General features: G+C 41.6%; 1 protein-coding gene across 2 annotated transcripts in view; it reads right to left on the reverse strand.

Annotated features, from left to right (window-relative positions):
* Positions 1-9,345: 9,345 nt before the first annotated feature.
* Positions 9,346-27,771, reverse strand: part of GALNT11 (polypeptide N-acetylgalactosaminyltransferase 11) — a 53,688-nt gene continuing 35,262 nt past the window's right edge. For both annotated transcript variants that reach the window (XM_032840116.1, XM_032840117.1), the window contains 9 exons: positions 27,377-27,543; positions 24,854-24,979; positions 22,065-22,314; positions 17,904-18,021; positions 16,520-16,672; positions 13,796-14,014; positions 12,426-12,530; positions 10,349-10,486; positions 9,346-10,097 (listed from right to left, as the gene is read on the reverse strand). In XM_032840116.1, the coding sequence (XP_032696007.1) occupies positions 9,966-10,097; positions 10,349-10,486; positions 12,426-12,530; positions 13,796-14,014; positions 16,520-16,672; positions 17,904-18,021; positions 22,065-22,314; positions 24,854-24,979; positions 27,377-27,543 (1,408 nt within the window). In that variant the 3' untranslated portion in view covers positions 9,346-9,965. The remainder of the gene's footprint in view (positions 10,098-10,348; positions 10,487-12,425; positions 12,531-13,795; positions 14,015-16,519; positions 16,673-17,903; positions 18,022-22,064; positions 22,315-24,853; positions 24,980-27,376; positions 27,544-27,771) is intronic.

Raw genomic sequence — 27,771 nt, forward strand, 5'->3', positions numbered from 1 at the left:
TCTTTCTCCAGCTCTTTTAGGTGTAGGGTTAGGTTGTGTATTTGAGACCTTTCTTATTTCTTGAGAAAGGCTTGTACTGCTATATATTTTCCTCTCAGGACTGCCTTTGTTGTGTCCCCCAGATTTTGAACTGGCGTGTTTTCATTATCATTTGTTTCCATGAGTTTTTTCAATTCTTCTTTAATTTCCTGGTTGACCCACTCATTTTTTAGAAGGATGCTGTTTAGTCTCCATGTATTTGGGTTCTTTCCAAATTTTCTCTTATGATTGAGTTCTAGCTTCAGAGCATTGTGGTCTGAAAATATGCAGGGAATGATCCCAATCTTTTGATACCGGTTGAGACCTGATTTAGGACCGAGGATGTGATCTATTCTGGAGAATGTTCCATGTGCACTAGAAAAGAATGTATATTCTGTTGCTTTGGGATGGAATGTTCTGAATATATCTGTGATGTCTATCTGGTCCAGTGGGTCATTTAAGGCCTTTATTTCCTTGTTGATCTTTTGCTTAGATGATCTGTCCATTTCAGTGAGGGGAGTGTTAAAGTCCCCTACTATTATTTTATTATTGTTGATGTATTTCTTTGATTTTGTTATTATTTGGCTTATATAGTTGGCTGCTCCCATGTTAGGGGCATAGATATGTAAAATTGTTAGGTCTTCTTTTTGGACAGACCCTTTGAGTATGATATAGTGTCCTTCCTCATCTCTTATTATAATCTTTGGCTTAGAATCTAGTTGATCTGATATAAGGATTGCCACCCCAGCTTTCTTCTGATGTCCATTAGCATGGTACATTGTTTTCCACCCCCTCACTTTAAATCTGGAGGTGTCTTCAGGTCTAAAATGAGTTTCTTGTAGGCAGCACATTGATGGGTTTTGTTTTTTTATCCATTCTGTTGCCCTTTGTCTTTTGATTGGGGCATTTAGCCCATTAACATTCAGGGTAACTATTGAGAGATATGAATTTAGTGCCATTGTATTGCCTGTAAGGTGACTGTTACTGTATATTGTCTCTGTTCCCTTCTGATCTCCTACTTTTAGGCTCTCTCTTTGCTTAGAGGACCCCTTTCAATATTTCCTGTAGAGCTGGCTTGGTGTTTGCAAATTCTTTCAGTTTTTGTTTGTCCTGGAAGCTTTTAATCTCTCCTTCTATTTTCAATGATAGCCTAGCTGGATATAGTATTCTTGGCTGCATGTTTTTCTCGTTTAGTGCTCTGAATATATCATGCCAGCTCTTTCTGGCCTGCCAGGTCTCTGTGGATAGGTCCACTGCCAGTCTAATGTTTTTACCCTTGTATGTTACAGACTTCTTTTCCCGGGCCGCTTTCAGGATTTTCTCTTTGTCGCTAAGACTTGTAAATTTTACTATCAGGTGACAAGGTGTGGACCTATTTTTATTGATTTTGAGGGGCGTTCTTAGCATCTCCTGGATTTTGATGTTTGTTCCCTTTGCCATATTGGGGAAATTCTCTACAATAATTCTCTCCAGTATACCTTCTGCTCCCCTCTCTCTTTCTTCTTCTGGAATCCCAATTATTCTAATGTTGTGTCATCTTATGGTATCACTTATCTCTCAGATTCTCTCCTCGTGGTCCAGTATTTGTCTTTTGCTCAGCTTCTTTATTCTCTGTCATTTGGTCTTCTATGTCACTAATTCTTTCTTCTGCCTCATTTATCCTAGCAGTAAGAGCTTCCATTTTTTATTGCACCTCATTAATACCTTTTTAAATTTCAACTTGGTTAGATTTTAGTTCTTTTATTTCTCCAGAAAGGGCTTTTATATCTCCCGAGAGGGTTTCTCTAATATCTTCTATGCCTTTTTCGAGCCCGGCTAGAACCTTGAGAATCGTCATTCTGAACTCTAGATCTGACATATTACCAATGTCTGTATTGATTAGGTCCCTAGCCTTCGGTACTGCCTCTTGTTCTTTTTTTTTGTGGTGAGTTTTTCCGCCTTGTCATTTTGTCCAGATAGGATTTGCTTTCTCCTCCTCTGGAATTCCGCTGTTTTCCTTGGTGAGTGAAGTTGGTCTTGGCTGGGTTTCTTGTTGATCTTCTGGGGGAGGGGCCTGTTGTAGTGATTCTCAAGTGTCTGTGCCCCAGGCGGAGTCGCACCGCCCTTACCAGGGGCCGGGCTGAGTAATCCGCTCGGGTTCGCTTTCGGGAGCTTTTGTTCCCTGAGCGCTTTCCGTAGAGTCCGGCGGACGGGAATGAAGATGGCGGCTGCCCAGTCTCCGGTTGGGGGGAGCCGAGAGCTCGGGGTCCCGTTCCTCAGTGCGCCCTCAGAGAACAGCGCCCGACCGCCCCCGTCTCCCTGGCCTCTGGTCGCACTTGGAGGAAAGAGCTCAATCACTTGCACTTGGAGAAAAGCGCCCGGTCGCTTCCATCTCCGTGGCCTCCGGCCGCGCTCCGAGCTGACCGAGCCTGCGACCGGTTCAAGGTAACCCCGAGCTGAGAGTCACTTCTCAGCTCTGTCTCTGTAGCCGGCTTCCCCGGTCTAATACCTGCAAGCTCTGCGACACTCAGACACCCCCGATCCTTCTGTGACCCTGCGGGACCTGAGGCCACGCTGACCCCGCGTGGGCTTCACCCCGGTTTAGCCTCTGGAGCGATGTCCCTCAGCGGAACAGACTTTTAAAAGTCCCGATTTTGTGTCCGTGGCTCCGCCGCTTGCCAGGAGCCGGCCCCTCCCCCTGCCGTCTATCTTCCCATCGCTTTGGATTCACTTCTCCGCCAGTCCTACCTTTCAGAAAGTGGTTGATTTTCTGTTTCTAGAATTGCTGTTCTTCTCTTCGATCCCCCGTTGGATTTGTAGGTGTTTGCGATCTTTAGATAAGCTATCTAGCTGATCTCCCGCTGCCTGAAGTCGTCTCAGCTGCTACTTCTCCGCCATCTTGACTCCTCCCCCGATACTTTTGTTTTTTAACCTGCAGTGCAGCAGATGCACAGCGCTGTCACAGGTACACAACCCGGTGGCCCGTACAGGTCCGGACATTGGACTCCGCTCGCCACACCCGCAGCCCCGTCACCACGAAACGCTGTCACAGTCGCACTGGCTGGACTCCCTGTGCTGTGCCTTTCATCCTCGCGACTCACTCGTTCTGTAACTGAAATTCTGTTCCTCCCACACCCCCCATCCGCTTCGTCCACCCCCTCCAACCTCCTCCTCTCTGGCAACCACTAGATCTGTTTGGTTATGGGTCTGTTTCTGCTTCGTTCATTTTGTTTTCTGCTGCACATCAAAGTGAAATCATTTGTTATCTCGGATTTATGTCACTTAGCGTAATACCCTCTAGGACCATCCATGCTGTCACAAATGGAAAGATCTCATTTGTTTTATGGCCGAGCACTGTTCTGTTGGGTACGCGCACGCATTGTCATCCCTTCGTCTGTTGATGGACGCTTGGGCTGCTTCTATGTCTTGGCTAGTGTACATAATAATACTGCAGTAAACATAGAATGTATCTTTTTGAATTAGTATTTTTGTTTTCTTTTGGTAAATACCCAGAAGTGGAATTACAAGATCACATGGCATTTCTAGTTTTAATATTTTGAGGCATCTCCATACTGTTTTCCACAGGGGCTGCCCCCATTTACATTCCCACCAACTGGGCATGAGGGGTCCTTTCTCTGCTTTTTCATCACTGCCAAGACTTAGTTCTTGTCTGATTCTTGCCTTGGACAGGTGTGGGGTGTGCTGTTGATTTGTATGTCCCTCATGATGAGTGATGCTGAGCATGCCTTCATGTGTCAGTTATTTGTATGTTTTTGGAAAAATGTCAGGTCCTATGCCCCGCCCCCCATTTCTGGTAATCTCTACACTCGTGCGGCTCGAACTCATGGCCCCACGATCGAGGAGCATGCTCTTCCAGCCGAGCCAGCCAGGCACCCCTCTCTGCCCATTCTTGAGCACGCTCTCTTGTGTGTTCAGTTGTATGTGTTTTCAGTGTGATTTCTGTGACACATCTGGGCATATTTTGGATATTAACTCTTTGTTGGATGTACCATTTACAAATATCTTCTACCAGGTGGTAGGTTTGTTTTGTTGGTTGCCTTTGCGGTCAAGAAGCTTTTTATTTTGGTGCAGCCCCAACTGTTTATTTTGCTTTGGCTTCCCCTTCCTTGAGAGAGATCTGTAAATACGTCGCTACAGTTGACGTCTAAGACATTACTGTGTTCTCGTCTAGGAGTTTTAATGGCTTTAGGACTCACATTTACATGAGTCTTTAATCCATTTTGAGTTGATTTTTAGGTATGATGGAATGAAGTGTGTCATTGTTTAGCATGAAGCTGTCTGGTTTTCCCAGTAGGATTTATCTGAACAGGTCGTCTTCTCCCCATTGTATATTCTTGTCTTTGTTGTAGAGCAGTTGGTCACATAAGCATGGGTTTACTATGGACTCTTACTCTGCTCGGATACCTCCAGTGTTGTTGTTTCTCAAAATTGCTTTAGCTTTTTGGGGACTTTCTGGTTCCATTTAAATTCTGGTATTTTAGTTCTGTAAAAAGTGCTGCTGGTATTTTGATAAGGATTGCATTGAATCTATAGATTGCTTTGGGTAATATGGACATTTTAACAATATTTTTCTAATCCACAAGCAAGGAATATCTTTCCATTTGTTTCAGTGCTGTTCTTAACCCAGCTTTAATTGTTTCCATTATTTTCATTTTCTATTTCATTCATTCGTGTTCTGACATTTAGTATTTCTTCTGTTTCTTTGCTCTTCTAACTTGCCCTTCCTTTTTCTATTTTCTTAAGGTGGAAGCTTAAGTCATTGATACTAAGATTTATCCTTTTTTCATATACGTGCTCAGTGCTATAGAATTTCCAAGTACTGCATTAGCTGCATCCTCCAGTCTTTGGTAGGTTGTGTTTTCACTTTCAGTCAGTTCAAATAGCTTTGTAACTTCTTTGACCCACAGGATTCTGGGATGTGTGTTACTGGTGGTTTTTCAAATATTTGACGATTTTCCAGGTATGTTATTATTGACTTAATATTATTGTTGGTTTCTAACATAATTTGCATAAGTTGGATTTATATAAATTTATTGAGACTTAATATCCCAGGACATGACCTATCTTGGTAGATGTTTCATGTGTAATTGAAGAGGCAGCATATACTGTCTGGTCTTGTCAGGTAGAATGTTCCTAATTGTTAATCATGTCAAATTGGTAGATAGTATTGTCAAGTCTTCTATATCCTACTGATTTTTTTTTTCTGCCTACGTATTTCCTCAGTTATTGAGAGGTTTGTTGAAATTTTACTGGTAGTTGTAGACTGTTTCTCCTTGTGGCACATACTTTGAAGTTCTGAGGTATTATAAGAACATTGGGATTATTTCCTATTAATGGACTCCTTTATCACTAGGACAGTCCTTTCCATTCCTAGTAATAGTCTTTGCTTCAAAATCTGTGTGACGTTAATATAGCTACCTCAGATACTTTTCAGTTAGCATCCCATGTGCACGTATTTCAACATATTTGTGCCTTCATATTTAAAGTGAGTTTCTTGGGGGCACCCGGGTGGTTCAGTTGATAAAGCGTCTGCCTTCAGATCAGATCATGATCCCAGGACTCTGGGATCAAGCCCCACATTGGGCTCCCTGCTCAGCAGGGAGTCTGCTTCTCCCTCTCCCTCTGCTCCCGCCCCAAACCCCTGCTTGTGCGTCTCTCTCAAATAAGCACAGAATCTTTAATGCCATCTTGCTGCTTTCTGTATGTACCATCTGGTCTTTGAAGGTGAATGACAAAAGATAAAACATATAGAATATATTATTCTCCAATATGTTTCTAATATGGGACTTTGTGGTTTAAGATAAAATAACTGAGAAAAGGACCCTGGAAGACTGTGTCTCCTCTGAGACGCAATTTTGGTGGAAAGAACCTCCTGTTGTATTTGGACACCTACAGGGCGCAAAGATGATTCCGAAGTTTGTATTTTTTTTCATTGTGGTAAATGCACTCTTTAATCCCCCCACCCACCTCCCCTCCAGTAATCACCAGTTTGTTCTCTGTATGAAGAGTCTGCTTCTTGGTTTGTCTCTAACCCCCCCCCCTTTTTTTTTTGCCTTTGCTCATTGCTTTTAAATTCCATGTGAGTGATATCATAAACTATATTTCTTTCTTATTTCACTTAGCATTATATTCTCTAGTTCCATATGCTGTTACAAATGGCAAGATTTCATTTTCTTTTTTATGGATAAATAATATTTGTGTGCTCACTTCGGCAGCACATATAATATTTGATTGTGTATGTGCGCGTGTACATATAAAGTTTGGTATATACACACACCCCACACCTTTATTTATCTATTGGTGGACACTTGGGCTGCTTCTGTAGTCTGGCAATTGTAAATAATGATCCAGTAAGCATCAGGGTCCATGTATCCCACTGAATTAGTATTTTTGTATTTTTCGGTAAATGCCCAGTAGCGCGATTACTGGATCATATGGTAGTTTTAAGTTCCTGAGGAACCTCCGTGCTGTTTTCCACAGTGGCTGCACCAGCTTGGCTTCCCACCAGCCGTGCAGGAGCACAGCCTCTCCAGCATTTGTTGTTTCTTGTGTTTCTGTATAGCTTTTCTGACAGGTGTGAAGGGAGACGTCACTACAGTATTGATCTGCATATCCTTGACGATGAGAGATGTTGAGCATCTTTTCATGCGTCTGTTGGCCATCTGGATGTCCTCTTTGGAAGAATGTCTGTCTGAGTCTTCTACCCATTTTTAATTGGATTGTTTTTTGGATGTTAAGACATACACACACACACACACACACACACACACACACCCTTTATTGGATATGTCATTTGCAAATCTTCTTCCCATTCAGTAGGCTTTTAGTTATTTCTTTTGTGTGCACAAGCCTTTTATTTTTATGTACTCCCAAAAATTTTTTACTTTTAATTCCCTTAGGAGACTGTATCTACAAAATGTTACTATGACCAATGTCAGGGAAAAAGTACTCCCTATGCTCACTTCCAAGGATGTTTATGGTTTTCGATCTCACATTTCAGTCTTTAATCCACTTTATTTTTGTGTATTGTGAGTGGTCCAGTTTCATTGTTTTGCCTGTAGCTGACCAGTTTTCCCAATACCAATTTGTTATATTGTTACAAATTTCATTTCAGTGATGTTCTTAATCCAGCTTTTTTTCCATTTTTGTTTTCTATTTCATTTGTGTTCTGACCTTCAGTGTTGTTTCTTCTGTTTCTCTGCTCTTTTAACTTGCCTTTTTTCCCATTGTTATATTTATTCTTTGTTGAAGACTAAATTATCATATAATTACAGGTTTATTTCTACATTTTCTATTCTATTGATGTATTTTTATGCCAGTGCCATATTGTTTTAATTACTACCACTCTGTAACAGAACTTGAAATCTGGAATTGTGATACCTCCAGTTTTTTTCTTTTTCAAGACTGCCTGGGCTATTTGGGGTCTTTTACAGTTCCACACAAATTTTAGGACTGTCTGTTCTAGTTTCATGAAAAATGGTATCCTGTATTCTGCTAGGGGCTGCATTCGGTCCACGCACGCTTCAGGCAGCGCAGACATGTTAACAGGATTTGTTCTTTCAGTTCAGGAGCACGGGTGTTCTTCCACTTCTTTGGGTCGTTTTGAATTTCTTTCATCCAGTGTTTTGTAATTCTCAGAGTATAGGCCTTTCACCTCTTCAGTTAAGTTTATTATGAGATATTTTATTGTTTTGGGTGCAATTATAAAAGGGATTTTAAATTTTTTTTGCTGCTTCATTTTTAGTGTCTAGGAATGCAACAGATTTCTCTACACTTTGTATTCTGTGACTTCACTGAATTCATTTCTCAGTTCTGGTGGTTTTTGGGGGGCCCAAATATCATGTCCTCTGCAAAGACTGGTGGGAGTTTTATTTCTCCCTCACCAGTTCGGAAGCCTTGTATTTTGTTGTTGTCTCACTGCTGTGGCGAGGACTCCAGCACTAATGGTGAGTAAAGGCAGTGAGTGGACATCTCTTATTCCTGACCTTATGGGAAAAGCTGTTTTTCACCACTGAGTATGATGTTAGCTGTGGATTTGTCACATAAGGCCTTGATTATGTTAAGGTATATTCCTTCTAGACCTACACTGTTGAGGGTTTTTATCATGAATGGATGTTATGGTTTGTCAGTGCTGTTTTCTGCATCTATTGAAATGATAATATGGTTCTGCTGTTTTGTGAATACTGACCCCCTTGCATCCTGGAATTGGGAGTAGGAGGTTTCAGTGTATTGTTAGGTTTGGTTTGCTAATATTTTGTTGAGGATTTTTTTGCATCTGTATTCATCCAAGATATTAGCTTATAGTTCTTTTTGTGGTGTCGTTATCTGGTTTTGGTATCACAGTGATACTGGCCTCACAGAATGAATTTGGTAGTTTTCCTTCCTCTTCTATTTTCTGGAATAAAAGTTTGAGAAAAGGTATTAACTCTTCTTTAAATGTTTGGAAGAATTTGCCTGTGAAGCTGTCTCATCTCGGACTTTCATTTTTGGGGGGAGTTTTTTTATTACAGACTCAATTTCATGGAAGTTCATCCAAATACATGAAGGTACAGAACATGCTACTGAAGAAGAAAAAATCACACGGATGACAGTCCAGAATCTTCGGGATGCGGCAGAAGTGCTTCTAAGAGGGAAGTATACAGCAATACAAGCCTACCTCAGGAGGCAAGAAAAACCTCAAACCTAACCTTACACCTAAAGGAAATAAACACAGCAGAAGGAAGGGAATAGTAAAGATCAGAAATGAAGGATATGGAAACTAAAAAAACAACAGAACAGCTCAATAAGACCAGGAACTGTTTCTCTGAAAAACTGATAAATCTCTAGTCACACTCATTAAAAAAAAAAAAAAAAAAAAAAAGACCCAAGTTAACAAAGTAATGAAAGAGAAGTAACAACTGTAACAGACTGTGAAAACCTAGATGCCCACAAATTAGACATCTTAGAAGAAATGGGACAAATTCCTAGAAATATGTAACCTACCAAAACTGAAGCAGGAATAAAAAATTTGAACAGACCGATGACCAGCAATGAAACTGAATCAGTAATCTGAATTCGGATTTCTGAGGACGGACCTTGACCTCTATACCTAATGCCTACTTAGCAACTCTACCTGGATGACTCACAGGCAGCTTTAGTGCAAATTATCCAAACTCACAGACTTTCAGCATCAAGTTCACCCAGTTCAAGCTAAGGAATGGTGCTGTGACCTCGCTTGCTGGCTCACTAGCCCAACCCGGGTGTCCCGCTCATCATGTGATACACACATGGTGGTCTGCATGCAGATCAGAGACCCTAACACAAGAAGAGCAGACAAAAAGTCCCACATAAATCATCAAAAGGACCCTTTATTTTCATGTCAATAGTACCATAATTCATCAAAATAATTTATAATACTTAACTGCCTCTTAAATATATAATCTTATAAAGGAGGTCCTCTGAAGTTAAAAGTAATGTGGATTCAGTCTGTTTAAAATTATTTAGGACATGATAATATAAGTAAAAAAAAAAATTTGTTTCCTATGAAGTCCTTCTAAAAAAAGGAAATCATGACAAGTTCCTGATCAGACAAATGCCATTCCATTATTAAAGGGATTAAAAAGCATAAATAAGTTTGAACAGAAATGTCAATTTCCTGGGTTTGTCCTCTGTGCAAACCTGACCCTTTATAGAGTTAAAATTGTATCCTAATTTCTCACCATCAGCAAGAAATTCCTTAGCAGCTCAGAAGTGATGTTAATGTCTTGGTAAAACAGATTCCCTTTCTGATGACCATCTGTGCGCCAGTCTCTAGTATATCTGTGTCTTATCCTCTCAAAAATGGTTCTACTTAATCAGGAAATCATTTCAGGGATTTTCTTGTAACCAGCAACTTCTCAAGCCTCACAGCTCACAGCGGAGGTGAACCCTGATGAATTACCATGCCGACCGCCGCCCGCTGCATCCGCTTAACCTTCCAGATGCCACTGTTGTGAGGAAGAGCCATCGCAGATCGCCATCGCAACATAGCCTTTGTGACTCAGTGGATCGACCACTCTCAGGCACTGTCCAACTGACACCTGGTACAGCCGATTACTCTTCTGGAAAAAAAGTAACAAGAAAAATATACCAACAATTACTTGCTTTAACTTAAAAGACTTTGCTGCCAGAATGTGGTAGAGAAGATAGAGAGATCCAGAAGACATGAGGACTAGCTCAGATGCTTTATTTAATGACAGGACAAACTCAGAACTACTTTCTGTCAGGTAAACTAGGAGGACATCTGCCCTGCTCCCCCCTTAGCTCCACCTGCTTCCTCACGCGCTCCCATCCTCCCCAGCAAGCTCCTCACCCCGAAGGTCCACTGCTGGGATCCTCCCGACCCATGGCACTTCATGAGTCGTGGTGGGTCTGATGAGCGAGTTTCTGACATATCCAGGCAAAGGAGGTTATTTAAAACCAACTCGTGCTCTTCATTATAAATCCAAATCTGAGGAAGAGAATCAAAGATCAGAACTCCAAGGTCCTCTTCAGATTTGAAATTTGAGCTGCGCCCCCGGTCACCTATCCGTGGGAGAAGACTGGGGTTACTCCACGCGGTCTCAGAAAGCAGGGAGAGACCTGCAAACCTGAGTCACATGCAGGCAGCGTCAGCTCAGTCACCTGAAAATGGAATGAATGAATGAACAGGAACAGGAAGTGTAATCCCAGGAAGAAACCGAAACAGTGGTTAACTTTTGTTCGTTGAATTTAACGGACTCAGTTAACTGAGCACGTGACTGGAGACCTTTCCAGTTCCAGCATCTCACAATCCCACGGTGCTCCCCATCGCTAGGCAGCACAGCCTGTCCGCGCAGACATGCCTCACCTGGGCCGCGCCGATACGCAGGAGCCCATACACATGTCATGCTGGGAAAGTTCTACTCTAAACCCAGATCACCACAGCATTTAGGCTGAGATGATGATTTCCTTGGAGGGCCCAGAAACGGGGTTTTTTCTTTAGATGTGCAGATCTTCCAGGACAGTCTTCTCTGTCTCCCAGATTATTTTCAGAAACAAAGGCCTAAAACTGGCTGAACGGGACAAGAGTGAGGAATAACTTATTCTCCAAAATGCACCTTCACTAAATCCATAAGGAATATACTTTCATCTCTGAATTATTTTAGTCATTAGTATTTCTACCTCCAGGCCCAAAATTTATGTGCACTGTTTCCATTAACATGAAGAGTTCTATAAATAGAACTTTCTGCAATGATGCTCATGTTTTATAACCTGTGTTGTCCAACATGAGGAAACACATAATTTATTTCATTGTAATTAAATGTAAAGAGCTCCGTGTGGCTGGTGGTTACAGTATCAGTTCAGATCTACCTGATCCCAACAAACAGGAGCATGTAACTCCATTTCCTCAAACTTCTCCCATTTTCTGGAACAAGGCTCAGTGATCTCATGTAACCAAAGGCGGCAGTCCAGCTGGACACTTTGGTGTCCGCGAGTCTGATAGCTCTCAGACCCAGACACTGCACAGAACCCCTTCTAAATCCTATTTTCTGGTGTGGATGACATCTTCCATCCTTTGCAAGCTTCCCTAGAAACAGAGGGTCTTCTATGAAATTTCAGAGAACACACGTGGTCTGTCCATTTTAGTCCTGACTGGGGCCACCCCGACAGGCAAGTGGGAATGAAAATCCCCTCCCTGTGACGTGCTCAGACCGCAGAGGCGTGCGGTTTCACAACCAGGGGATTAGACTTCCGTCAGATACAAGTCAGTTTGAAATTACTGTTCCAAACTCTCCTAAGTTTTTAGCTTATTTTTAGGCCTACTTTAACACCATTGGAAAGATTACATGAGAACAGGTTATGTGAATGAAATAAACTTTTTTGTTATGGTTTCTTCTGATGAGACTACTAAAACTCAGAGAAATTTGATTTCAGAGAAAACTCTACTGAAGTTATTAATTCATTTCCTGCATTAATGTGCCTGCCCTTCCTTTGCCACTTTAAAAAAATTTTATTTATTTATTTGACAGAGAGAGAGATCAAAAGTAGGCAGGCAGGGTGGGGTGTGGGAAGCAGGCTCCCTGCTGAGCAGAGATCCTGATGTGGGGCTTGATCCCAGGACCCTGAGATCATGACCTGAGCCGAAGGCAGAGGCTTAACCCGCTGAGCCACCCCGGTGCCCCTCCTTTGCCACTTTTGACCTGCTGTGTGACTGCAGAGTACAAAGGATGCTTCTAACACACAGGAGCAAAGGTAGGAAAAATATACAAAGGACACAAAGTCATTCCATGTCAGCTAAGGAAAGTCAAGAGTAAAATCTCCAGGGTCTTCCAAACCTCCCTCCCTCCTCAGGGACCACCCCAAGTTCCCTTCACTGAAGGACACTTTCCAAGGACCCATGGCTGAGCCCGGGGGCATGCATGACTCACCTGACTTGGGTCACTGTAGTCACATGCTTTAAGCACCACCAGGCCTCCTTTCTGACTTGGACGGCCCTGGGCCACCAGACACTTGTTGGTCTGGAGGTGATAGAGCTGTAAAAAGAGAGATTGCTCTTGGCAGAAGATACCTTAGAGTGCTAGATAATGTGAATACATTACTCCAAAGCTGTGAATTTTAAAGGTCATAAAAACAGAAGGATTTTTTAATTCCTAAATTCTAGCTTCACTACATAGGGTATCACAATAGACTTCAAGGTTATAGGTAATGTTAACAATATACGTAAGCAGTGTCATGTAGAAATTCTACCTAAAGATACAGGTTTACTAATCTACTATAGGGGAGGAAGGAAATTAAAACATCTCAGCCCTGAAGAACCTTCAAATGAAATCGAGAAAGTAAGAATAGAAGGTACAAACAAGAGAGTACGTAGCTGAATGTGAGGAACACAGATTAGGAACTGAGTATCCAGCCTGGGTAAAGGACTGGTGCGTGAAAGGGGCTTGGACGTGCAAGGGAAGGATAATGGAAAGGGTTTCCACTACGTGGACAAACCCCAGTTCTGTCCATTTTTCCTTAAGAAAACACCTTGATTTTGTTTGTAATCTCATAAAAAGAAGGGGAAAGCTCTGTAGCTGAAGAGTCACGGAGGAAAGCTGCCGTCGTGAAAGATCCTATGGGGCGCTGCCTTCTTAACACAAAAGAAGAGAAAACCCCACAACCATCAGAGTATCTACTTTCAGGAACAGTAGCTTACTTTCAGAAAGCAGATTCTAAGAAATGACTCAGGAAAAAGGTATGATTTTAGGACTAGACCCCTAAAATTTAAATGTGATACAGAACTGTGAACAAAGTCCTTCAGAAACAAAAGGGAACACGTACAGAGATGTGGCAGGTTGCGGGCTTTCTGCGCAGCTCAGATGACCGCTCGGCCCCCCGGGTGTGAGCCATAAGGCTGTGCCACCATCCTCCACTTCCTCTCTGGGGTCGGTTCCCAGAGCTTTGGCCCAACGGAAGAGACCAGCCCCATTTCTCCTTTTGTTTTCCTTTTGGGACTTGGTTCTGCCAAACGAGTTTCATACTGACTTATAGCGCCTTTACTGGTCTGTTCCTATTTATATCCACCCTCTTGGAAGCTAGCATGTAACTTACAGAAGTGACGCACTCTTTAAGGATGTTAATAGTAACAGTGGAGATACTAACGTTTCTAAAGTCTTAATACCTGAGTGGAGGAAGGTCCCACCCAAAGAACACAACAGAAGCAAGCTAAAGTCTATCACTGAAATGATACTCTAAGTCTAAAATGTCATTTATGCAATCATATAACTTTTCATGAAATACTTTGATATTACTTCCTTACCCTTCCACGCTGAAGGACTTTGGGGCGTTTTGGCCCTCTATTGATAAAAATGGGTTGCTGGGGTTTGGCGTTGGGCCCAGATATCTGCATCTCTGGGTAAATATTATCCAGATACCATTTAAATGATTTACAACCCAACTTCTTCCTCAATTCAACACGCTCACTGATATTTCCATAGCTTTTGGTCCTCAGATCAGGTCTTAAGGAAAAATACTGCTCCTAAATTTAAAAAAAAAAAAAGGAAAAATAAGAGAACAGGTTTTTTGCTTAAAACGAGTATTATCAGCAAATTATTTTTCATGCCAGTGTTTTCTTGATATTGCCGAAAAATGTCAGTATAAACTTTTCACACAACTGGGTCCATCACTGACAATATGACATTTTAAATTCTAAGATACATCCCTATTTCAGAAATGGCAAAACATGTAAAATGTGATCTCAGAATCAATGAGGCAGGCGACGTGTGAGGCCGGCAGTTCTCAGACTCTGTCAGGATTCTGGAGTGTCAAAGATAATTGATTATTGGGTCCAAGGAGCTTCTGTTTGTGTGAGTTTATCTACTGGTATTTACCATATGGAAAGTTAAAACATTTAATTTGTTAAAAATAACTCACTACCTATCAACATAAACGTGCTCTGAAGAGCAACAAAAAATGTAGTGAGAACAGTGACATTGCTTTACAGTTTTACAAATCTTTTCAATGTTTGGCTAAAAAGAAAGCTGAACTCTCATTTCTGCATGTGAACCTATTACTGTCATGTTTGGTTAAACAGATTTTTAAAAATTGAGTGTATGAAAATATATAGCTTAAAATGCAAGGGATATTTTAATAGTTTCAGAGAATTATGACTATTCTTTTTTGATATATTTTTTAAAGATTTTGTCAGAGTACAAGCCAGGGAGCAGGAGAGGGAGAAGCAGACCCTCCGCATAGCGTGGGGCTCGATCCAGGGACCCTGAGATCATGACCTGAGCCGAAGGCAGACGTTTAACCAACTGAGCCACCCAGGCACCCCTCTTTGATATTTTACCAAAAACTCTAACTTTTCATATTCCACACTGTAACTAACCTTTAACTTGTATCACTGAGCTTTTTGTAAGTTGCATTAAAATCTACTGCTCTATCCGGCTCTCTGAATGGATCCTCTCCCCAGCCAAGATTTCTATACCATCATAGTCAGTCATTTGGAAAAAACTGGGTGGCAAAGTTCCAAATATTGACAAATGTCACTATATAATATAAAAAGTTATATTCATAAACATTCCTAATCTCATCAAAAGAGCATTTAAGCACTGGAAGCCATCAAGCTCCCAGGGATCGATCCGAGTTTTCCACTTGCAACAAGTGCTGTCAGCTGAAGTGAAGAGGCTCAGCTGGTTCATTTTCGGGAATGTGCGCCAAATGTCCAAATATAAATAAGCATGGTTTGTGGTTTGTGAGCCATTCTTCTACATAAAAAGTACTCCGTGGAGAAAAGTGACTAGTTAACTCACAACTACAAGCAGCTCAAACAACTGCACGCATTTTCCCTTGAAAACAACCACGTGGTTCAGTCTACAGCAAAAGGTGCTTTCTGCGCGCTCAGCGTGTCTCACAGCACTCGGAGCACGAGATCACAAACACCATGATTTCTATGACTCAGCTGCTTTTGCAGCATCAGGGCAAGGTCAACAAGAGGAAAATGGCAAATACTGTGTTATCTGCCTATGACAACAGCTTTTCCCTGCTAAACATTTACATGGGCCTGGGAACCACTTTCTGAGAGCTGCTGGTAGACAGTGTGACTCAAAGCTGAGGAACACGGAGAACAAGCCTGGAGTCTAGATGAGGGAGAAGGGAGGAAACACGCAGTGTGGCAGATGCATGACCACAAGCCCCCACTTCTGCTCCCCATGCAGTGATCTTCTCCTGACAGCACACACCTCCATGCCCAGTGCATTTCCCAAAACCTAACACAGAGCCTGGTATACAGTAGACACTCAAATGCACGTTTAAAAAAATTAACTGTACACAAATGTTCACAGTAGCATTTCTCGTAACTCACGAATGGATAAAATGTGTAATCACACAATGGAATATTATTTGGCAATAAAAAAGGAATGAAGTAATGCTACATGGTACCCATATGGATGAACCTGAAAACGTTATGCTTACTAAGGTGGTCACAAAAGACCATGTGTGGTAGGATTCCATTTGTGGGAAGGTCCCAAACAGGCAAATCTAGAGAGTCAGGAGGTAGACCAGTAGCTGGTGTGGGGCTGTAGGAGACGAGGGGTGATGGCTGAAGGACACAGAGTTTCTTGTGGGGCTGATAAAATGACTTGTGAATTACACCTCAATAAAGATGTTACAAAGGAAATAGCACAGCAGAAAGAGAAAGTGCTACTAGTGCAGAGCCTAACAGGGAAAGTGGAGAGACTGGGACACAGTGAAGCCCAAGGAGCAAAGAAAAGGAGCCACGTTCCGTGGGAGTCAGAGGAATAAAGACACTGACAAGAGAATTTCTTATGTTGGCTGTATTTCCTATTATAGAGTGGTCATTTGGAAAATTAGAAGAAGGGTCACAACAAAAAATGGGAGGAAAAGAAATGTACAAAAGGGATGGCCCTGAAGCATAGATTGTCCCACAGAAATGTGCAAGAGTGAAAAGGCAGGTAACCAGAGCTGTCTGCAAAGGAGCTAGAGCCGAGCAGACCCTTCCAGCAGAGTAACTTAATCTCACCTTGTATTCATCCAACCAAACATGCGCCAGCCTCAAGGAGTTGTGGGTCATGGTGTCCTGGCCTTCAGGAGAACCATACGGTCGCCTTTTTCGGAAAATGTGTCCGACTCTAGAGCAAGGGATGATGAAGAGTTTACCTCCACACATCCAAATCTGGTCAGAAGCAAAATATGTATTAATAGTTGCCTTGCTCTGCTATGAAATCAATGTATGCGTTTTCATGAAATTAATCTTTATCAGATAGGTGTTTGTGAGACTTTTCAAGATGTTTTATGTAACTACCAAATACAAGAAAGTGAAAGGGTACATTAAAAAAATTATATCTTTGGGACGCCTGGGTGGCTCAGTTGGTTAAGCTGCTGCCTTCGGCTCAGGTCACGATCCCGGCGTCCTGGGATCGAGTCCCGCATCGGGCTCCTTGCTCTGCAGGGAGCCTGCTTCTCCCTCTGCCTCTGCCTGCCATTCTGTCTGCCTGTGCTCGCTCTCTCTCCCTCTCTGACAAATAAATAAAATCTTTAAAACAAAAAAATTATATCTTTATGATTAAAAAGAAACTAAATTCTAAAATAGCATACCATTCTTTTACCACCCTGTGTCTAAAAGATTCTAAATTCTAAAAGATTAAAATTCTAAAGATTATGTATGAAAAACTACCTTTTTTAAAAACGCTATAGTCAATACATCGTAAAAATACAAAATGATACATGCACAACATACTGCAGTATTGTGGATGGGGTTTCTGCTATGGAGCCCCAGAGCTGGGAGGTGGGGAGTGAGGACATCAGCTGGTATGGAGAAGTCTGAGTTCTTTCCCTTGCCCTCATTCTGCCCCTTGCAAAGACTGTCTTCCACTTCCATAGTTCCCCGAGTCCCAGACCCCACCCATACCACCATCTTTCCAACTTCAGCAGTTGGAGAGGAGATTAATTCCTTTCTCGGGTTGGAGGGACTTGTATATATAAAGTATTCTGCTAGCTACTTCTGAAAGTGGAATGGGAGCTATTAATAATTTTCCTGGGAGAACAGGTGTGAACCAGGACAGTCTTGAGCAATCAGGGACATCCAGTCACCCTAATACATATGTCCAGGGTTAGCAAGTAAGATTCATAAACTGGCAAAGAACAAAACTCTACCGCAAATGCACATTTAGACATCTGAAATTATACCCAACCATTCATTACAACCTTCCCTTTTAAATTCTTACAAGGCTGCTTAAATACTTTCCACACTTTGAATGGATATTATCCCCATCACGGATTATGATAAAGTAGCCTTCATTAAAGACAATTTGTTAACAAAGATAATCAAAGAGAACTTACAGAAAATAAGAGATCGTAGATGAAAATTATATTCCACTACACAGAGTTAAACATGAAAAAATTACCCGAAATGATATTTCTAAATTTTCTCCTCCCCAGATATCCATGCCACTGTCATACTGTCCAAGTTCATTATAATAGTGTCTATTCATGGCGAACAATCCTCCGGCCATTGTAGGTGACCTAGAAAAGGAAAAAATTACTGTACCAATTGTAGAGAGCCAATTATCTACCATCTTTGTTATTTAAAAAATTCAGTGTACCTTTGGAACATCTCTAATAAAGAGCAGATTAACTATTATGAAACATTTTATCTAACATCAGGGAATGAGCTGGGCCCCATAACTGAATTTTCTAGATGCCAATGATATACTAGATATCTGGGAAATGAAGGCTACTTTTCTAAGCATTAAAAATACTTTATGAATTACAACACTGTTACTAGAAATACACTTGATTTGAATTAATTCCTTCTGACAGTCTCATAGAACAGTGGGATAAAAACTGGACTCCAGAGCCTATCAAGTAGAGACCAGATGACGACTTAGACCAGTAGTTCTCAAATACGATGATTTTGTCCCCAAGCGAACACTTTCATTAATGTCCACAAACATTTTTAGCAGCTGCAATGGAGTGGTTGGGGTGGGGGAGGGTTTCTACTCACAACTCATGGTCTGAAGCCAAGCACACTACCGCATACTCTAAAACGCACAAGAGAGAGCCCACAACAGAGAAGTATCTGGCCCCAAACGTCAATACTGCCAAGACTGAGATGGTTAATGAGAGAAGCTGAAAGAGACTGGCCCTCAGACAGACACACGCTCAGCTTCTAGCTGTCTTACTTCCTGAAACTGAACTAAGGTGATGATGTCTTTCAGCATCCCAAGCTTCCTGTTAGAAGGGAAGCACAACTTCTCTGCAGGGAGGAAAGCTCCATCTCAGGTATGAATGTATTTCCATAATTTTTCATGACAGTGTCTGCCCCCAAACAAAAGTAAATAAGCAACCAAACAAATAAATAACCAGGCAATTAGGAAGATAAACCACATGAATGAAGAGAATCTACAAGAGGAACAGATGTGCAGGGGTTTCAAATAATGTAGTTATCAGGCGGAGACTTTAAAATAACTGCTCAAAATATGCAAGGATAAAAGACAAGGTGCAAAATTTGGCAGACAGATAGATATGGTCAAAAAAGAAACCAAATTTATGCATATCTGAAAACCCTTCTGACAAAGACAGAAGAACTTCTGCCTACTTGTGATCTGTCAAATAAATAAATAAATAAATAAAATCTTAAAAAAAAATAAAGACAGAGATCACAAGTAGGCAGAGAGGCAGGCAGAGAGAGAGGAAGAGAAGCAGGCTCCCTGCCAAGCAGAGAGCCCGATGCGGTGCTCAATCCCAGGACCCTGAGATCATGACCCGAGCCGAAGGCAGAGGCCTTAACCCACTGAACCACCCAGGCACCCCCAGAATCCCATTTTTAACAACCACAAAAAAATACAAATTTTCCAGGCACACAGGAAAATTTACAAAAATTACTCATGTGCTTGGCCATAAAGCGAATCTCACCAATTTTCAAAGAATTAAAATCATACAGACTATTTCTTAATCACAGTGTATACTAAGCTAGGAATACGTAATTATAAAATCCTCATATGTCTGGGAAATAATGAAGGTACTGCTAAATAACCTATAGGTCAGAAAAGCCATTATAATGAAAATATTCTGAAATAAATGACAGAAATAGTACTTTGTGGGATGCAGCTAAAACCATGATTAGAAAGTTTATCTCCTTAAATGCATACATTAGGAAGGGAAAAAGGATGAAAAATTTAAAAAATCTAAACATCCAACTTAAAAAGTTAGCAGCCTTGAAATCCTAAAAGTGAGAGAGCGCACAGAAGAACGGAGAGAAGAGTGGGGGAAAGCGGCAGGAGGAGGAAGGAGTGCTTATGTCCTGGCGGCGCAAGGAGGCGGGTCAGATGGTGCTGTCACAGCCCACAGGCACGGCTCTCTCCCAGCGCCAGAAGGAAAAAACGCTGCTGCAGAAACACCCATACTACCCCGCCACGCCGGAGAGCAGAAGACAATGACATAAAGGAACAAAATTTTCACTTTTCCCAGAGAAAGGACCTAAAATCAGTTTGACAGGGAAAAGAGGAATATGTTCCTCTAGAGCGAAAGAAGCAATAAACAGAAGACCCGAAATAAAAACAGTGTAAGAATTCGCTTCTGCGGAGGTGGACTGAGAACAGGGAGCAAAGAGGGAGTCAGTCACTCCTCGTCAAAAGTTGTTCTATGCTATTTTGTTACTGAATACATGTTTGTGATTAAAAGCATTAAAAATTAAACGATGAAAACCAATGCCCATGAGGATGGTGAAACAGGCAAGACAGGCAGGAGCACGAACACGGAGAGCAAGCAGCAGCCGGGCTACTGTCCTCCTGCGTGGCGCGTCCTTACCTTCTCACAGAGAACACCATGGACAGTCCGAGAGGACAAAATCAGAGTCACCGCTGTCTGCCTCCAATCACAGGACATAAGGCTGTAGAGACCAGAAACCCAAACAGACAGTCCCTGGATGCAGTCCTGCCTGAGAGCGGGGAGGGGGTTCATGACCCGCCCAGGTTCTGACACTGGGCTTAGCAGAACTGCAGCAGATTCTCACACGAAGCCCGAGAGAGCAGAAGTCAGCCCCGCTCGGCCAGCAGACCACATTGGCCCCCAGGAGCCAGCGGAGGTCTCCCCTCCACGTCTGGGTCAGGTGAAAGGAAGCTGGCAAGCCCCTACAGGCCAGCCGCAGAGCCACCTGATGTGCTGGGAAAACATCACCTCCTAAAGGTAGAGAGAGGCATGCCCTCCAACCAGTTTTCCTCTTGTAAGGCGGGAGTAACAGCACGGGTAACAGCACCACCTGTGGCATTAAAGAAAGACAATGGAAAACCACCCAACCTCCCCACCAACAGTAAACTGGGTAAGTTATGATATATTAACAGAACATGACCCTCTTTCAGTGCTGTATAAAGCAGAGCCATACACTGTAACCCAGATGAGTTTTTTAAAGCAATATTGAGTAAAAGCAGCAAGGACAAAAGGAGTCTAATGGCTTCATTTTATATGACGTCCAAGAACAGGCAAAAACCAAACTATATTGTTTAGAGACGCACGCAGAGATGGTAAAACTACAGGAAAGTGAGGAAATGATCACCAGGTCAGGGTAATGACAGCTCTGGGGCCAGGGGCTGTGACCAGAGCAGGGATACAGAGGGCATCTGGATGCTGTGTCTTGACCTGGGTGGTAGCTACACAGGTGTTCATATTATAACCAGGTATTAAATTGTGTGCATCATACATATATACATATGTGTACTTTTTACATAAATTTGTCACAGGTTAAAAAAAAAAAAAAAAAAAAGTCCAAAACAAAAAACCCTATAGGTCCAAGAATGTTAAAAAGTAGAAACACAGACAAACCTCTCTGAAATCCACATGAGAAATTTAAAACAAAAAACAGGGAACCCTGGGTGGCTCAGAGGGTTAAAGCCTCTGCCTTTGGCTCAGGTCATGATCCCAGGGTCCTAGGATCAGGCCCCACATCAGGCTCTCTCCTTGGCGGAGAGCCTGCTTCCTCTGCTCTCTCTCTGCCTGCCTCTCTGCCTACTTGTGATCTCTGTCGAAAAAAATAAAAAAAAATTAAAAAAAAAACCCACATAAGCAGATTTGTAATATTGAGAATATGAATGAGAACTAAAATAATTTCTGCACTGTGACTTGTAATTGTACTAGCAGAAATCCATCCTAAAAATCCCAATTACAGAAAACACTTACACAGCAAATGTTCCTCACAGCGCCACTCGTACTAGCAAAGAACTGAAGGTAGGTGAATGACAAAGGCAATAAACCATGCTGAACCAATATTAAAAAACACTGCACGTGGGGTACTCCTACCATATCCTATGCACAATTATCCCAAGATACTGATCTTATCTGTCTGCCTTTCTAAGTGATACATCCCTGAGGACATGAATAATTCCCAGGTCACAAATCTTTCCTTAGAAGTTGGCACAGCACATAAAATTCAGTGAGCATTCAAGAATTTCCAATGGACAAATTAAGCCACCACTTCTGCTCCCTGCAAAGACGGGATTCTCTTTAAAATATTTTTTCTCTTTTGAAGAAGTACTGACAGGAATTTTTCCTATCTGGAGGAGAAATCTCACTTTATTGGTGCAGTAGCTCCTTCTGGTCCTCCGAGCTCAGAAAGGGGAACAAGATCCCACTTGAAGTGAAGCCCCCAGTTGAAACCTCCCCGCACGACAGGGGACGAGCTGTAGGCGAGCGTGTCCGCGCTGATGATATCGATGACAGGGCACACCACGGTCCGCCGGTCCTGCTGGATGGCAGCCAGCAAGGGCTGCAGCCACATCACATTTACTTCACAGTGGCTGTCCAGGAAGACCAGGACTTCTCCTGAGGAGGCAAACAGCAGCAGACCTGAGAGGTCACAGCAGTCCATTCAGGGGCGGCTGCTAGTTCCCTGAGATGCTGCGTTCACAGTGTGAAATACACCCGCCTCCCTTCCAGCCCAACGGTCAGACCATTCCTCTACGCCAGTCAGGAAGAGAGAAGGACTTTCTAGCCAGGAAGTCTGCCTCAAGTGTACTGCTAGGATTGAGAAACATGTATAAATCAATCCCAATTCTCCTCAGTGAGAAGATTCAAAGTCTCGTAGGAACAATTCTCTTCTCCAGACAGAAAGCTATGGACTGCGGTACAAGGGCAGTGGCCACTTGTGTGTAAATGTTTTTATTACACTTACTGCGATCAAAATATTTCTAAATTTAGGGGTGCCTGGTTAGCGCAGTAAGTTAAGTGACCGACTCCTGGCTTCGCCTCAGGTCATGGTCTCGGTGTTGGGAATGGAGCTTCGAGCTGGGCTCCGCACTCAGCAGGGGGTCTGCTTGAGATTCTCTCCCCTCTCCCTCCACCCTTGCCAGCCCTTCTCTCTAAAAAAAGAAAAAAAAAAATTCTACTTTAGTATACATTTCCCTGCCTGAGAACATAACTGTCTTCGCTGGTGACACAGAAACATGACATTAGTGATCATCGCTACAACACAGCAACTCTCTCAGGAGTGAGAGAAAGATATACCCCTTCTGCCATGCCAGTGACATGGGTTCCCTTCTCCTCTGAAGTCACCACTCAGTGGCCACATGCTCACTTCTTCTTCCGTTTTTCGCCTTTCCTTCCTAAATTCCCCAACCTGGTCAGCTGTAGTGGCTTTCATGAGCCAATGAGGTATCTTTTCTTCTAGCTAATAAAATAAGAATCACAATGATTTTATCAAGCCCCTACACCCCAAGTTCTGGAATTCTCAAATTACCTTCCTATTTTTTTCCCATATCCATACACTACTTACAATATTATATACCTACTATTTTTAAACTAAATCATTTAACTTAAATAAATTTATTTTAAAAGGAAATTTTATCAAGATCAAAAATGAAAATCAGAATCACTAACCTTACAGAGGTAACCATAAAGAGAAATACAATGGTTCAATACCATGTAACTGAGAACTAAACATATATTTTCTGCAAAATACTAAATTTGATACTTTTTTTCCAAAGATTTAATTTATTTATTTGAGAGAGCAAGAAAGAGAAAGCATGAGGAGGGGGTGAGTGGCAGAGGGAGAGGAAGAAGCAGACTCCCTGCTGAACAGGGAGCCCAACATGGAACTTGATCTCTGGACCCTAGATCATGACCTGAGCCGAAGGCAGAGGCTTAACCTGGGACACCCAGGTGCACCGTTCTTTCTTTTTCAAAGGTGAGGTAAGTATATGCTGAAAATGTCTTAAAGATAGATTTCTTTTTTTTTTTTTTTAAGATTATTTATTTATTTATTTGTCAGAGAGAGAGAGCGCGCACATAAGCAGGCAGAGGCAGAGAGATAAGCAGGCTCCCTGTGGGGCAAGAAGCCCGATGCGGGACTTGATCCCAGTACCCTGGGATCATGGCCTGAGCCCAAGGCAGCAGCTTAACCGACTGAGCCACCCAGGCGCCCCTTAAAGATAGATTTCTAATAGAGACTTTATCTTTGATGGAATCAGGATTGAGAATTTTAAAGAAAGTATCTTTATAGTTTTATAAATCAATTTTCATTGTTTTTTATTTTTATTTTTTAAGTAATCTCCACACCCAGTGTGGGGTTTGAACTTACAACCCAAGATCAAGAGTCACACACTCTACTGACTAAGCCAGCCAGCTGCTGTGGTAAGTCAATTTTCAGTATCATGTCCATTTATCCAACAAAAATCATAATGCATTATCACCAGAGGTATGTATTTGAACTTAAGAATTACTAGCTTAATTCAAATCAAACAGTTTGAGTACACATATTTTAAATGTTGTATGACAAAAATTACAGGGGTGCCTAGGTGGCTCAGTCTACTGAGGGGCCATCTGACTCGATTTCAGCTCAAGTCATGATCTTAGGGTCATGGGACTGAACCCTGTGTCAGGCTCTGTGCTCAGTATGGAGTCTGCTGGAGAGTCTCTCTCTCCCTCTCCCTCTTCCCCTTCCCCCTGCATGCTCACTCGCTCGCTCTCTCAAATAACTCTTTAACAAAAAAAATTAAAAGTAAAAAAAAGTTACAGAAGTTCAGATACATTTTGCTTTACCCTTCTCCTTATATAAGTAAACAAGATACAGACCTACATGAGCAGCAATAATTTTTAATAAGGACCACTATGAAAAAAGACCAGTTTGGACTCTGGAGCTCACCTCCCTGGAGTCTGTATTTTGGGACAACACTGTTGTCCCAAGAAATACAAAATTCTTTGGAAAGAAACCCTTTCCAAAGTGAACACAAGCCTTCTCTCTCCTGCTGACAATGCCCATTTAAGAAATCACTTTTCACAGATCTCTGCACAATAAGAAAGGCTCCAAGGACAAAGCCCTTGTCACTTATCCGCCACTGAGAAGAGAACAGGAAGTTATTTATACCTGTAGAGTGGGCTGCTCCAATCATCCTTCCTCGAATCAATCCCTCACGCTTTGTGTTTCTTATTACTTTAATTTTTCCAGGGAGATATTTTTGGATATATTCCTCTAGTTCTCCTTTCAAATCATCTGAAAATAAAGAGTCATAATAAAACAACAGGAGACATATACAAAGACTTTTTTAAGAGCTACTCTAAGATTGTATCTGATACTTAGAGCAACAAATTATCAAGTAATTATTACAGAATCTTTTGCTGCTTTATTTAAAAAAAAAAAATTATGGTTTATCTCCTAAGGAAGAAAAAGAAATGAAGGGTAAGAGTTGAAACACTAGCCAAGAAGAATACTTAATTTGTAGAATTATTCATATTTCCACAGCAACTAGCACAATGCTTTGCATAAAGAATGTTTGAAATGATTATCTTGAGTGAATGAATGTTCTGCTGACTGCATTAAATCAGATTTAAAACCAAAATAAGGTATGTCTTTTGTTTCAAATTAACTTACTCCAATTTAGAACAGTTTTAATGACTTTTTTAAAAAGATTTTATTTATTTATTTGACAGAGAGAGAAATAGCAAGAGGGAACACAAGCAGGGGGATTGGGAGAGGGAGAAGGAGGCTTCGTGCTGAGCAGGGAGCCCGATGCAGGGCTCGATCCCAGGGCCCTGGGATCATGACCTGAGCCGAAGGCAGACACTTAACGACTGAGCCACCCAGGTGCCCCTGGTTTTAACAACTTCTATTGCTCCTACCAAGAATTATACAGTAACAGCAGTAAATACGTCCTTTTATTAATTTAGTATCTTCCAAGGACACTAAATATTTTTTATAAATTCTAGCTCATTTACATTTAAATTTCATAACTTCAAATATCTATTAATTCTTTCCATTGTTAGTAGATAAACCATAGTAAGTTATCATGAATTTTCACTTTTAAAAAAAATAACTACAAACTGAAAAACAAAATACAGATTAAAAAAAATTCAACACCATAAATTCTATAATTTAGTATTTAGACAATCTTTGTTTCTTAATTATTCTTTTTCAAAATTAAGTTTTGTTTTCTATTAACCTTTCTAAATTTTCTCTTGTGCTATCTCAGTATATGCCAAAGTTTAAGCATTTTGTTCCCGATGGGCTCAGTGTACATTTCCTTGCTTTATATAGTCAACTGGTAGACCAACCCTGTTGTTGATAAGAGGTGCTAATAAACTCTTGAGTAGTGAAAAATCTGTAACTGGCATCCAATTCATCAATGTACTCCTACAGCTTGCTGTAATGAAGAGAGCAGAGGCTGAGAGCTATGCAGACCGGTGGTCTAATTTCAGCTCTACCACTTAACAGCTAAAGGACCTTGAGACTATTTAATATTTCCTCTCTATAAAATAAAGGATACAACCTATCTCTCAAGATAGCTGAGACCCGAGTGAGTAGCATAAATAAAGAGCCTTCCGTCCTATGTGTACATGAAACCATTCTTAGGAAGTCTATGTTGAACTGAAGTAAGTACAAATTTCCAGCTATAAAAGAAGTCAGTCACAGGGATGAAAAAGTAGAGCAGAGGAAATATAGTCAATAATATTGTAGTGACACTGTAATGGTGACAGACGGTGACTATACTTATTGTGGGGAGTAATGTAATGTACAGAATGATGAATCAATACGTTATACAACTAAAACAAATCTAACACAATTACACTTCAATATTAAATTTTTAAAAATTGTATAATATACATACTGAATCACAAAACACTGGTATTCAGAGATCATCTAAGAGCGATCACAATGCAATCCGCTTTTAACTGGGGACAGTCAATATAACAGACTCATTAGATGAATATAAGCCCGAGGTGTTATACGGAGAGAAAAAAGCCAATGTCGAAAGGTCACTTATTGTATAATTCTACTTATGTAACCATTCTTAAAATGACAAAATCACTGAGAAAGAAACAAAATCACAGAGATTAAGGCTGCCAGGGATTAGGGATGGAGTGGGTCAGGGATGTGGACGTGAATATTAACTGGTAGCACAAGGGAGATTTCTGTGGTCGTGGAACAGTCTTTATCCTAATCACAGTGCTTGTTACAGAAATGTACACACAGAGTAAGAAGACACAGAACTGCACACAGACGCTATACTGACCATCAAATTCCTAGTTTTGATGTGTCACTGTTAGATATACCAATGGGGGAAACTAGGTGAAGGGGTAACAGGATCTCTTTGTAACCCACTGTTGCTAATCTATAGTTATTTTGAAATAAAAATTTTTTTTCAAAAGGTAGGCCAAGGGAAAATTTTCAAGGGCCAAACTTAAATAGCACAGTCTGTAAAAAGATCACAAAGCTGTTTCCAAAAAATTATCCTCTAATCAACAAACATACTTACTTGTTGCCGACTCCCTGCACCTGCTGGGACCAGGGTCCTACCCGCCATCTATCTGAACTGTCAGCTGATGCTGCTGATTCTAATCCCACCGTGATAAACAGCCCAGATCCCATAGTATCAGTTGCAACATCCCTTACCGAAGTCACTGTCATCGTCCACAAGGATGATTTCATGAAGGAGCTGGGCTGGTGTGCGGTCTAGGACACTGTGCACAGTACGGAGCAAGGCAGACAAGGCTTCATTGTAGAAACAGATAACAACACTAGCGACTGGCAGGTCCACAGGGTAAGACTTGTCTTTACATCTGTGAAGACACATATGAGAAAATGTGATGTCCTAAAAGGTTCAACCTTTTAGGTCATTACTCACTAAACATTAACTGCCTCCTGCTCAGACTCCTTCCTACAATATAACAAAAGTTTCTTAAAAAGCATTTAAGGAGGGCGCCTGGGTGGCTCAGTGGCTTAAAGCCTCTGCCTTCGGCTCAGGTCATGATCTCGCGGTCCTCGGACCGAGCCCCACATCATGCTTT

This window comes from Lontra canadensis, unplaced genomic scaffold, assembly GCF_010015895.1.
Source record: "Lontra canadensis isolate GAN:19392208 unplaced genomic scaffold, GSC_riverotter_1.0 scaffold111, whole genome shotgun sequence".
Classification (NCBI taxonomy): domain Eukaryota; kingdom Metazoa; phylum Chordata; class Mammalia; order Carnivora; family Mustelidae; genus Lontra; species Lontra canadensis.